This window comes from Aythya ferina, assembly GCF_964211825.1.
Source record: "Aythya ferina genome assembly, chromosome: 36".
Lineage (NCBI taxonomy): Eukaryota > Metazoa > Chordata > Aves > Anseriformes > Anatidae > Aythya > Aythya ferina.
The window spans coordinates 491,590-505,136 of NC_140333.1; the positions used below are offsets into that span (position 1 = coordinate 491,590).

The 13,547-nt window shown below is 55.4% G+C and overlaps 1 protein-coding gene across 4 annotated transcripts in view; it reads right to left on the reverse strand.

Moving 5' to 3' along the window:
• Positions 1 to 13,547, reverse strand: part of OSGEP (O-sialoglycoprotein endopeptidase) — a 70,894-nt gene that overhangs the window by 3,303 nt on the left and 54,044 nt on the right. For all 4 annotated transcript variants that reach the window (XM_084502134.1, XM_084502135.1, XM_084502133.1 and 1 more), the window contains 12 exons: positions 12,503 to 12,718; positions 10,957 to 11,114; positions 9,153 to 9,254; positions 8,434 to 8,541; positions 6,617 to 6,740; positions 6,463 to 6,530; positions 5,069 to 5,204; positions 4,050 to 4,189; positions 3,422 to 3,534; positions 2,681 to 2,830; positions 1,901 to 2,156; positions 949 to 1,054 (listed from right to left, as the gene is read on the reverse strand). In XM_084502134.1, coding sequence (XP_084358260.1) covers positions 949 to 1,054; positions 1,901 to 2,156; positions 2,681 to 2,830; positions 3,422 to 3,534; positions 4,050 to 4,189; positions 5,069 to 5,204; positions 6,463 to 6,530; positions 6,617 to 6,740; positions 8,434 to 8,541; positions 9,153 to 9,254; positions 10,957 to 11,114; positions 12,503 to 12,718 — 1,677 coding nt within the window. The remainder of the gene's footprint in view (positions 1 to 948; positions 1,055 to 1,900; positions 2,157 to 2,680; positions 2,831 to 3,421; positions 3,535 to 4,049; positions 4,190 to 5,068; positions 5,205 to 6,462; positions 6,531 to 6,616; positions 6,741 to 8,433; positions 8,542 to 9,152; positions 9,255 to 10,956; positions 11,115 to 12,502; positions 12,719 to 13,547) is intronic.

Here is a 13,547-nt window from a genome sequence, read left to right on the forward strand (position 1 = left end):
ATGCACAAAAAAATCCCAAAACCTACAGAATTTACCCCAAAAGATGCCCCCGCGCCACCCCAAATCCCATAAAACATAAAAAGAACCCCAAGAATACCCAAAACCTACAAAATTTACCCCAAAAGTTGCCCCCATGTAACCCCAAATCACCCTATTACACAGAACTGACCTTAAAAACCCCAAAACTTACAAAATTTACCCCAAAAGATGGCCCCGCGCCGCCCCGAAACCCCCCACGACAAAAAAGGCACAAAAAAACACCAAATCTTACAGAATTTACCCCAAAAACTGCCCCCGCGCCGCCCCGAATCCACCCACAATGAAAAAAAGGAGTACTAAGAACCCAAAAACCCCCAAATTCACCCCAAAAGACAGCCCCGCGCCGCCCCGAAACCCCCCACGACAAAAAACGGCACAAAAAAATCCCAAAACCTCCAGAATTTACCCCAAAAGTTGCCCCCATGTAACCCCAAATCACCCTATAACACAGAACTGACCCTAAAAACCCCAAAACCTACAAAATTTACCCCAAAATCTGCCCCAACCCACCCCAAATCCCCCCACAGCAACAAAACAGCACAAAAAACCCAAAACCTACAAAATTTACCCCAAAATCTGCCCCTCGCAACCCCCAAGCCCACCCCACAACATAAAACCGAAGCCCAAAACCCCAAAATAGCGAAATTTTACCCCAAAACCTGCCCCCACACCCCCCCAAACCCCCCAAACCCTAAAAACAACCCCAAAACCCCAAAATCCCTCAAATTCACCCCAAAAATACTACCCCACCCCACCCCAATCCCCACCCCCAACACCCCCCTTCCCCTCCAAAACCCCCAAATCCCCCGATTTCACCCCAAAACCCCTCCGATCGGCCTCGAAAGGGCCCCAAAAGTGATTTTTTGCCCAAATTTGCCCAAAATCGCCGGTTTTTGCCCCAAAACTCACCTGGCAGCAGGCAGCCCCCCGTGAACCAGCGGGTGGGGCCGTGGGGGGGCAGCGGGGCCCCCCGCACCGGGACCACGACGGCCTCGAACCCCGTCCCGTGCGGAGCCTGGCCCCAAAATCGCCCCAAATTGACCCAAAATCCCCCCCCGGGCCGTAATCCCGCCCGTAATCCCGCGTAATCCCGCATAATCCCTCTATAATCCCACCTAATTCCCACGTAATCCCTGCCAAAACCCCAAATCATCCCAAATCCCCTCAACCCCATAATCCCCCTCAACCCCATAATCCCCCCCAACCCCATAATCCCTGTTAATCCCCAATAATCCCCCCTAATCCCGCCCCAATCCTCCTTAATCCCCCCTAATCCCACCCTAAATCCTCCTTAAACCTTCCTAATCCCGCCTTAATCCCAAATAATCCCTCCTAATCCCGCCCCAATCCCCCATAATCCCGCCCGAATCCCCAATAATCCCCCCTAATCCCGCCCCAATCCTCCTTAATCCCCCCTAATCCCACCCTAAATACTCCTTAATCCCTCCTAATCCCGCCTTAATCCCAAATAATCCCTCCTAATCCCGCCCCAATCCCCCATAATCCCGCCCGAATCCCCAATAATCCCCCATAATCCCGCCCCAAATCCTCCTTAATCCCCCTAATCCCGCCCCAAATCCTCCTTAATCCCCCCTGATCCCGCCTTAATCCCAAATAATCCCTCCTAATCCCGCCCCAATTCCCCATAATCCCCCATAATCCCCCCTAATCCCGCTTCAAATCCTCCTTAATCCCCCTTAATCCCGCCCTAATCCCCAATAATCCCCCCTAATCCCGCCCCAATCCTCCTTAATCCCCCATAATCCCGCCCGAATCCCCCCTAATCCCGCCCCAACCCCCAATAATCCCCCCTAATCCCGCCCTAATCCCCAATAATCCCCCTAATCCCGCTTAATCTCACCAGGTGACACAAGTAGGGGTCCGCCAGCCCCGTCCACAGCAGCCACCCCCCCCCGGGCAGCGCCTGCACCCCAAAAGGGGTCCCGTGGAGGGAGAAGGGGGCGGGGTCTTCGTCCGTGACGTCATCATCCGTGACGTCATTGGTGACGTCATTGGTGACGTCATCGGTGACGTCATCATCCGGGGGGGGCTCGGCCCCGTCCCGCCGCAGCAGCTCCAGGAGCGGCCCCATGGAAGGGGAGGGGGAGAGGGCGACCCTAAAAAAGGGGGGAGGAGGGGGTGGGGGGACCCCCAAAAAAAACCAAATCCCCCCGAATCAACCCCAAAAATGCATAATCCCCCATAATCCCTTAATCTCTCACATAATCCCCTGTAATCCCCCCATAACCCCTTAATTTCCCCCAAAATCCCCCGTAATCCCCCATAATCCCATAATTTCCCCCATAATCCCCCGTAATCCCCCCAGTATCCCCCCATAATCCCTTAATTTCCCGCATAATCCCCCATAATCCCCCCTAATCCCCCATAATCCCCCCATAACCCCTTAATTTCCCCCATAATCCCCCATAATCCCCCCATAATCCCTTAATCTCCCCCATAATCCCCCATAATCCCCCCAAATTTTTCCATAATCCCCCATAATCCCCCATAATCCCCCATAATCCCTTAATCTCCCCCATAATCCCCCATAATCCCTTAATCTCCCCCATAATCCCCCGTAATCTTGCCATAATCCCTTAATTTCCCCCATAATCCCCCGTAATCCCGCCTAATCCCGTACCGGAGGGGCCGCGCCCCGTTCTTCCCCCAGCCCCAGAGGGCGCCATCGGCGAGGGCGATGAGCACGGGGGGGGCGGGGCCGGGGTTACGTGACCGGCACAGGTGGATTATGGGGCACGGCAGGTGGGCGGGGTCAGGGAAGCGCTTTAATCTATGGGATTAAGTGGGATTAGGGGATTATGGGGGATTAGGGGATTATGGGGGGAAAAGGGGGGTATAGGGTCGTGGGATTGGGGGATTATTATGTGGGATTATGGGATTATAAGGGATTATATGGGATTATAACATGGGTTTATGGGATTATATGGGATTATATAGGATTATTATATGGGATTATAGGATTATGTGGGATTATACGGGATTATTGCAGGGGATTATGGGATCATATGGGATTATATGGGATTATTATATTGGATTACGGGATTATATGGGATTATATTGAATTATTTAATGGGATTATCGGATTATATGGGATTATATGGGATTGTAATATGAGATAATGGGATTATACATTATTATAATCTGGGATTATGGGATTACATGGGATGATATGGGATTATTATATGGGATTATGGGATTATAAGGGATTATATGGGATTATTACATGGGATTATGGGATTATATGGGGTTATACGGTGAAAGGGGTTATAGGACTGGGATTATGGGATTACGGGAGGAAAATGGGGCTATGGGGCGATGGGATTATGGGATTATGGGGTTGTAGGATTAGGGGATTACCCACCTGAGCCTCCCCTGGCGGCCCCGCAGCGCCCAGAGCTCCAGGCGCCGCCCCGCGGCCACCAGGAGGCGCCGCTGGGCCCAGAAGGCCATGGCCGACACGGGGGGCGGGGCGACCTGCGGGATTATGGGATTATTAGGGATTATCATGGGATTAGGAGATTAGGGGGACGTAGGGCTGCCCCTAAAATTTGGGGCCACGCACGGGATTATGGGATCGGCCATCGGGATTTAGGGAAAGAAGGGATTATGGGGTCACTCGTGGGATTATGGGGTCACCCGTGGGATTATGGGGTCACCCGTGGTATTATGGGGTCACTCGTGGGATTATGGGGCCTCCTATGGGATTTAGGGTCACTATGGGATTACTGGATTAAGGTTACCCATGGGATTAGGGACTTTACCCATGGGATTATGGGGGTTACCCGCGGGATTATGGGGGTTCCCCGCGGGATTATGGGGCCACCCAAGGCATTACGAGGGTTACCAACGGGATTATATGGGATTAGGGACGTTACCCATGGGATTATATGGGATTAGGGACGTTTCCCGCGGGATTATGGGGTTCCCCCGCGGGATTATGGGGTTCCCCCGCAGGATTATGGGGTTCCCCCGCGGGATTATGGGATTACCGTGGCACGCGCCAGCACCCGGCCCTTCTCCCATAGGGCCAGGTGCCCCCCGGGGCCCCCCGATGCCACCCACGCCCCCCGGGGGTCCCAATCCAGGGCGGCCACGGGGCCCACGGGGAGGGGCGGGGCGGGGTCGTCATCTGGGGGGGGAACACATGGGATTACAGTCCCATAATCCCGTAATCCCACGCCCCAAAACCCCATAATACCATAATCCCAACCCCCAAAACCCCATAATCCCATAATCCCTCCCCCCAAACCCCATAATCCCATAATCCCAACCCCCAGAACCCCATAATCCCATAATCCCAACCCCCTAAACCCCATAATCCCATAATCCCAACCCCCTAACTCCATAATCCCATAATCCCAACCCTCAAAACCGCATAATCCCATAATCCCAACCCCATAATCCCATAATCCCAACCCCCAAACCCCATAATCCCATCATCCCAACCCTCAAAACCCCATAATCCCATAATCCCAACCCCCCAAACCCCATAATCCCATAATACCAACCCCCAAACCCCCATAACCCCATAATCCCTACCCCAAACCCCCATAATCCCATAATCCCAACCCCCAGAACCCCATAATCCCATAATCCCAACCCCCTAAACCCCATAATCCCATAATCCCAACCCCCTAACTCCATAATCCCATAATCCCAACCCTCAAAACCGCATAATCCCATAATCCCAACCCCAAAACCCCATAGTCCCAACCCCAAAACCCCATAATCCCATCATCCCAACCCCCCAAACCCCATAATCCCATAATCCCAACCCCCCAAACCCCATAATCCCATAATACCAACCCCCAAACCCCCATAACCCCATAATCCCTACCCCAAACCCCCATAATACCATAATCCCAACCCCCAAAACCCCATAATCCCGTAATCCCAACCCCCAAACCCCCATAATCCCATCATTTTACGCCCCCAAACCCCCCTAATCCCATAATCCCAGGTCTCCCCGACCCCCCGAGGCCCTAATCCCATAATCCCACGGCCTCACCTTCCCGCTGCAGGTCCCAGAGGGCCAGGAGCCCGCAGTCGCTCGCCGCCAGCACCTTGCCCCCGGCGCCCCCCGGCACCACCGCCAGCCCCACGGCGCGGCCGGGCAGCGAGCCCAGGGGGCGGGGCGGGGCCGGCTGGGGGCGGGGCCACCAAAAAGACCCAAAAAGGGGAAAAATGCCGAAAATCCGACGAAAATCCGACGAAATTTGGGCGAAAATTGGACAAAATTGGACGAAAATACACAAAAATTTGAGAAAATTTGAAAAAATAAGGGAAAATGACACCAAATTTGACAGAAATTACACAAAATTAGACAAAAAACATGCAGGATGCATTAAAAAGGCAAAAATACAGTAAATAATTAACCCCTAATTAGCTAATTAACCCCTTCATTAACCAATTAACCCCCCAAATCCCCCTAATCCCTTACCTCCCACCCCCACCCATCAAGTTCCAACCCCCTAATTAATTAATTAGCATCTCTAATTAACTAATTACCCCCTAATTAACTAATTACCCCCTAATTAACTAAATAACCCCCTTAATTAATTAATTAAACCCCCAAATCCCCCAATTCCCCCCCAAAACCCCCTTAATCCCTTACCCCCCACCCCTGCCAATCAACATCCACCCCCCTAATAACCTAATTACCCTCCCTAATTACCTAATCTCCCTCTTAATTACTTAATTATCCCCTCATTAATTAATTAACCCCTTTAATTACCTAATTAAACCCAAATCCCCCACTTTCCCCCCCGAAATCCCCCCAAATTCCCCAATTCCCCCCCCAATTCCCCATTAATCGGGCTAATTACCCTCCCTAATTACCTAATCACCCCCTTAATTAACTAATTACCCCCTAATTAACTAATTAACCCCCTTAATTAATTAATTAAACCCCCAAATCCCACAATTCTCCCCCAAAACCCCTTAATCCCTTACCCTCCACCCGCACCAATTAACATCCGCCCCCCTAATGACCTAATTAGCATCTCTAATTAACTAATCTCCCCCTAATTAATTAATTAACCCCCTAATTAGTTAATTAACCCCCTTAATTAATTAATTAACCCCCCAAATCCCCCAATTCCACCCCCAAATCCCCGTTAATCCCTTACCCCCCACCCCCGCCAATTAACATCCGCCCCCCTAATGACCCAATTACCCTCTAAATTAATTACCCCTTAACTAACTAATAACCCCCCTAATTAGCTAATTAACCCCCTTAATTAATTAATTAACCCCCCAATTCCCCCCCAAAACCCCCTTAATCCCTTACCCCCCACCCGCACCAATTAACATCCACCCCCCTAATGACCTAATTACCCCCTAAATTAATTAATTACCCCCTTAATTAATTAATTAACCCCCCTAATTAGCTAATTAACCCACCTCCGTCGGGTGCCAGAGCCGGGTGCGCCCGTCGCTCCCCGTCACCGCCACCAGCGCCCGGGGGGCCCCTGGGGGTCACCCCATAATTAATTAATTAACTAATTAACTAATTAATTAGGGGGCGATGACGTCATCACAGGGGGGCGGGGCTTACCCGGCGGGGCGACGTCGCCATTGGCCGGCGCCCGGAGGTGACCCCGGAGGTGACCCCGGGGGCGCCCGGCCCCGTCCCACGAGGTCACGGCCCCACAGCGGGACACGGCCACCAGGACGCCGCCCTGCCCCATAGATCCCGCCCCATAGATCCGGACCCATAGATCCTGACCCATAGATCCCGCCCCATAGATCCTGACCCATAGATCCGGACCCATAGATCCCCAAAGAACCCAGCCCCATAAATCCCATAGAGCCCAGCCCCACAGATCCGGACCCATAGATCCTGCCCCATAGATCCCGCCCCATAGATCCGGACCCATAGATCCTGACCCATAGATCCCGCCCCATAGATCCAGACCCATAGATCCCACCCCATAGATCCTGCCCCATAGATCCCACCCCATAGATCCTGCCCCATAGATCCCATAGAGCCCAGCCCCATAGATCCCGCCCCATAGATCCGGACCCATAGATCCCCAAAGAACCCAGCCCCATAGATCCCAGCCCTATAGATCCTGACCCATAGATCCTGACCCATAGATCCCAGCCCCATAGATCCCACCCCATAGATCCTGACCCATAGATCCCCAAAGAACCCAGCCCCATAGATCCCATAGAGCCCAGCCCCATAGATCCTGACCCATAGATCCCAGCCCCATAGATCCGGACCCATAGATCCGGACCCATAGATCCCCAAAGAACCCAGCCCCATAGATCCCATAGAGCCCAGCCCCATAGATCCTGACCCATAGATCCCAGCCCCATAGATCCGGACCCATAGATCCGGACCCATAGATCCCACCCCATAGATCCCCATAGATCCCAGCCCCACAGATCCTGCCCCATAGATCCCATAGATCCCAGCCCCATAGATCCCAGCCCCATAGATCCGGACCCATAGATCCCGCCCCATAGATCCTGACCCATAGATCCGGACCCATAGATCCTGCCCCATAGATCCCGCCCCATAGATCCGGACCCATAGATCCCAGCCCCATAGATCCCGCCCCATAGATCCTGACCCATAGATCCCCAAAGAACCCAGCCCCATAGATCCCATAGAGCCCAGCCCCACAGATCCTGACCCATAGATCCCAGCCCCATAGATCCGGACCCATAGATCCGGACCCATAGATCCCACCCCATAGATCCCCATAGATCCCAGCCCCACAGATCCTGCCCCATAGATCCCATAGATCCCAGCCCCATAGATCCCAGCCCCATAGATCCTGACCCATAGATCCCAGCCCCATAGATCCTCAAAAGATCCCAGCCCCATAGATCCGGACCCATAGATCCCCAAAGAACCCAGCCCCATAGATCCCATAGATCCGGACCCATAGATCCCAGCCCCATAGATCCCGCCCCATAGATCCTGCCCCATAGATCCTGACCCATAGATCCTGACCCATAGATCCCGCCCCATAGATCCGGACCCATAGATCCTGACCCATAGATCCCAGCCCCATAGATCCCGCCCCATAGATCCTGACCCATAGATCCCCAAAGAACCCAGCCCCATAGATCCCATAGAGCCCAGCCCCATAGATCCCAGCCCCATAGATCCTGACCCATAGATCCTGACCCATAGATCCCATAGAGCCCAGCCCCATAGATCCTGCCCCATAGATCCCAGCCCCATAGATCCCCAAAGATCCCTGCCCCACAGATCCAGCCCCATAGATCCCACCCCATAGATCCCGCCCCATAGATCCCAGCCCCATAGCTTCCCAACCCCACGTATCCCGCCCCACAGACCCTGCCCCACACCTCCCTCCCCCCCCCCGCCCCACACTTGTGGGTCCCGTCACTCACGTGCCCCCCGAGGGCGCAGGGGGGTCCCAGCAGCCCCCCAAGTTGCCGCAGCCGCTGCCCCCCGGCCACGTCCCACAGCCCCACGCTGCCGTCCGCCGCCCCCGACACCTGGGGGGCAGCCCCATAGAAAGGGGGCCGGGGGGGGGACACCCGGCCCCATAGGAGGCCCCCCGGCCCCATAGATACCCCATAGAGAGCCCCAGCCCCATAGATCCCCCTCCAGCCCCATAGGGACCCCCCAGCCCCATAGATCCCCCTCCAGCCCCATAGGGACCCCCCTGCCCCATAGGGAGCCCCCCAGCCCCATAGGGACCCCCCTGCCCCATAGATCCCCCTCCAGCCCCATAGGGACCCCCCTGCCCCATAGGGACGCCCCAGCCCCATAGAGAGTCCCCAGCCCCATAGGAACCCCCCTGCCCCATAGGGACCCCCCCAGCCCCATAGATCCCTCCCCAGCCCCATAGGGAGACCCCAGCCCCATAGAAACCCCATAGGGCCCCCAGCCCCACAGATCCCACCCCATACCCCCTCCTGCCCCATAGATCCCCCCCAGTCCCATAGGGACCCTCCCAGCCCCATAGCGACCCCTGAACCCTATAGGGACCCCCCAGCCCTCCCCAGCCCCATAGATCCCAACCCCATAGATCCCCCCAGCCCCATAGATCCCCCCCAGCCCCATAGATCCTGCCCCATAGATCCTGCCCCATAGCGCCCCATACCAGCAGCTCCCGGGCCCAGCCCAGGGCCGTGATTTGGTCCCCGTGGGCCTGGGGCCAGCGCCGCAGCTCCCGACCCACGGCAACGCCCCACACCACCAGGGCCTGCCCCATAGAACGGACCCATAAGTGCACCCGGACCCATAAGTAGCCCCGGACCCATAAGTAGACCCGGACCCACAAGTAATCCCAGCCCCATAAGTAGTCCCAGCCCCATAAGTAGATGCAGACCCATAAGTAGTCCCAGCCCCATAACCATCCCTGGCCCCATAACCAGCCCCAGACCCATAAGTAGACCCGGACCCATAAGTAGTCCCAGCCCCATAAGTAACCCCAGACCCATAAGTGCACCCGGACCCATAAGTAGACCCAGACCCATAACCATCCCTGGCCCCATAACCAGCCCCAGACCCATAAGTAGCCCCGGACCCATAAGTAGTCCCAGCCCCATAACCACTCCCGGCCCCATAAGTAACCCCAGACCCATAAGTAGACCCGGACCCATAAGTAGACCCAGACCCATAACCATCCCTGGCCCCATAACCAGCCTCAGACCCATAAGTAGCCCCAGCCCCATAACCCACCCCATAGCGCCCCATAGTGCCCCATAACCCCCCCATAACCCCATAATCCCCCCATAATCCCCCCATATCCGCCCCATAACCACCCCATAGCGCCCCATAACCCACCCCATAGCACCCCATAGCGCCCCATAGAGCCCCACAACCACCCCATAACCACCCCATAACCCCCCATATCCACCCCATAACCCACCCCATAGCGCCCCATAGCGCCCCATAACCCACCCCATAGCGCCCCATAACCCACCCCATAACCACCCCATAACCCCATATCCACCCCATAACCACCCCATAACCCCCCATAACCACCCCATATCCCCCCATAACCCCCCATAACCCCCCCATAACCCACCCCATAGTGCCCCATAGCGCCCCATAACCCACCCCATAGCGCCCCATAGTGCCCCATAACCCCCCCATAACCCCATAATCCCCCCATAATCCCCCCATATCCGCCCCATAACCACCCCATAGCGCCCCATAACCCACCCCATAGCACCCCATAGCGCCCCATAGTGCCCCATAACCCACCCTATAACCACCCCATAACCCCATATCCACCCCATAACCACCCCATAACCCCCCATAATCCCCCCATAACCCCCCATAACCCACCCCATAGCACCCCATAGCGCCCCATAACCCACCCCATAGCGCCCCATAGCGCCCCATAACCCACCCCACAACCACCCCATAACCCCATATCCACCCCATAACCACCCCATAACCCCCCATAATCCCCCCATAACCCCCCATATCCACCCCATAACCCCCCATAACCCACCCCATAGCGCCCCATAGCGCCCCATAACCCACCCCATAGCGCCCCATAACCCACCCCATAACCACCCCATAACCCCATATCCACCCCATAACCACCCCATAACCCCCCATAACCCCCCCATAACCCACCCCATAGCGCCCCATAGCGCCCCATAGTGCCCCATAACCCCCCCATAACCCCATAATCCCCCCATAATCCCCCCATATCCACCCCATAGTGCCCCATATCCACCCCATAACCACCCTACACCCACCCCATAGCGCCCCATAGCGCCCCATAGCGCCCCATAACCCACCCCACAACCACCCCATAACCCCATATCCACCCCATATCCACCCCATAACCCCCCATAACCCACCCCATAGCACCCCATAGCGCCCCATAACCCACCCCATAGCCGCCCCATAACCCACCCCATAGCCGCCCCATAGCCCCCCCGTACCCGGTCGGTGCCGCCGGTGCCCAGCAGGGTCGCAGTGGGGCTGAAGGCGGCGGCCGTGGGGTGGCCCCGGTGGGGGTGCAGGAGCTGCCCCACGGCCGGGCAGGACTTGGGGGGCAGCCCCACGGCGTCCGCGGGGCACAGCCACAGCGCCCCGTCCTCTGCCGGACACAGACCCCATAGGGACCCCATAGAGACCCATAGGGACCCATAGGGACCCATAGACCCCATAAACCCCATAGAGACCCCATAGGACCCATAGGGACCCATAGAGCCCCATAGGGACCCATAGGGACCCATAGACCCCATAAACCCCATAGAGACCCCATAGGACCCATAGGGACCCATAGAGACCCATAGGGACCCATAGAGACCCATAGGGACCCATAGACCCATAGAGACCCATAGGGACCCATAGGACCCATAGACCCCATAGAGCCCCATAGGGACCCATAGACCCCATAGGGACCCATAGAGCCCCATAGACCCCATAGAGACCCGTAGACCCCATAGGGACCCATAGGGACCCATAGAATCCCATAGGGACCCCACAGACCCCATAAAGACCCCATAGGACCCATAGGACCCATAGGGACCCATAGATCCCATAGGGACCCCATAGGGACCCGTAGACCCCATAAAGGCCCCATACGACCCATAGAGACCCCCAGCCCCACAGAGACCCCATAGGACCCATAGACCCCATGGACACCCCATAGGACCCATAGGGACCCCATAGGACCCATAGAGCCCCATAGAGACCCCCAAGCCCTATAGGGACCCATAGACCCCATAGAGCCCCATAGGGACCCACAGACCCCATAAAGACCCCATAGGACCCATAGAGACCCATAGAGCCCCATAGGGACCCCCAGCCCCATAGAGACCCCATAGAGACCCATAGAATCCCATAGGGACCCTCCAGCCCCATAGCGCCCCATAGAGCCCCATCGGACCCATAGAGACCCCATAGGACCCATGGGACCCATAGAACCTCATAGGACCCATAGGACCCCATAGAGCCCCATAGGGACCCCCCAGCCCCATAGCGCCCCATAGGGACCCATGGGACCCATAGAGACCCCCAAATCCCCCAAATCCCCCCAAATTTTCCCAAATTCTCACAATTTCCCCCCAAATTCCCCCGATTTTCCACAAAAATCCCCCCCAAATCCCCAAATTTCCCCAAATTCCCCCAAAATCCCCCAAATCCCCCCAAACTCCCCAAATTTCCCCAAATTCCCACAATTTCCCCCCAAATTCCCCCCAAATCCCCCCAAAATCCCCAAATTTCCCCAAATTTCCCCCCAAATCCCCCAAAATTCCCCCAAAATCCCCAATTTTCCCCGAATTTCCCCCAAAATCCCCCCAATCCCCCCCAATTTTCCCAAATTCCCACAATTTCCCCCCAAATTCCCCCCAAATCCCCCCAAACTCCCCCAAATTTCCCCAAATTCCCCCAAATTTCCCCCAATCCACCCCATAGAGCCCCCAGGCCCCGCCCCCTTCCCACAGGCCCCGCCCCCTTTTTTAGGCCCCGCCCCCTCACCTGTGCCCACCGCCAGCCCCGCCTCGGCCCCAGCCAGGGCCGTGATTGGTCCGCGCCGCAGGGGGCGGAGCCAGAGGGGGCGTGGCCTGGCGGGGGGGGCGGGGACGGCCCAGCCCCACAGCGTCCCCCCAGGCCCCGCCCCCACCAGCTTGGCCCCGCCCACCCAGGCCAGGTGCGTCACCAGGCCCCGCCCACCGCACCGCCAGGGGGCGTGGTCTAAAAGGGGAGGGGCAAAAAGGGGGAGGGGCAAAAGGGGAGGGGTCGTGACGTCATCGATTGAACCCAAATTGGCAGAATTTTCCCCAAAATTTCCACGAATTGCCCCAAATTCCCTCAATTTCCCCAAATAGTCACTTTTTTCCCCAAATTTTCACATTTTTTCCCCAAATTCCCACAATTTACCTAATTTCCCACATTTTTCCCCCAAATTCTCATATTTTTTCCCCAAATTTCCCTAAATTTTCCCATATTCCAACATTTTTTAAATTCCCACAAATTTTTCCCAAATTCCCACAAATTTTCCCCAAATTCCCACAAAATTCCAACAATTTTCCCCCAATCCCCACAAAAATTCCCCAAATTTCCACAATTTTCCCCAAATTCCCACAAAATTTCCACAAATTTCCACAATTTTCCCCAAATTCCCACAAAATTTCCACAAATTCCCACAATTTTTCCCCAAATTCCAAAAATTTTCCCTAAATTTCCCACAAATTTTCCCACAATTCCCACAAATTCTCACAATTTTTTCCCAAATTCCCACAAAAATTCCCCAAATTCCCACAAATTTTCTCCAAATTTCCCACAAATTTTCCCCAAATTCCCTAAATTCCCACAATTTCCCCCAAATTCCTCCAATTTTCCACAAAATTTCCCCAAATCCCGCAAAATTTCACCAAACTCCCCCAAATTCCCCCCAAATCCCAGAAATCCACCAAATCCCCCCAAACTTCCCCAAATCCCCCAATTTCCCCCCAAATCTCCCCAAATCCCTGAAAATCCCCCCAAATCCCCCAAATTTTCCCAAATCCCCCCAATTTTCCTC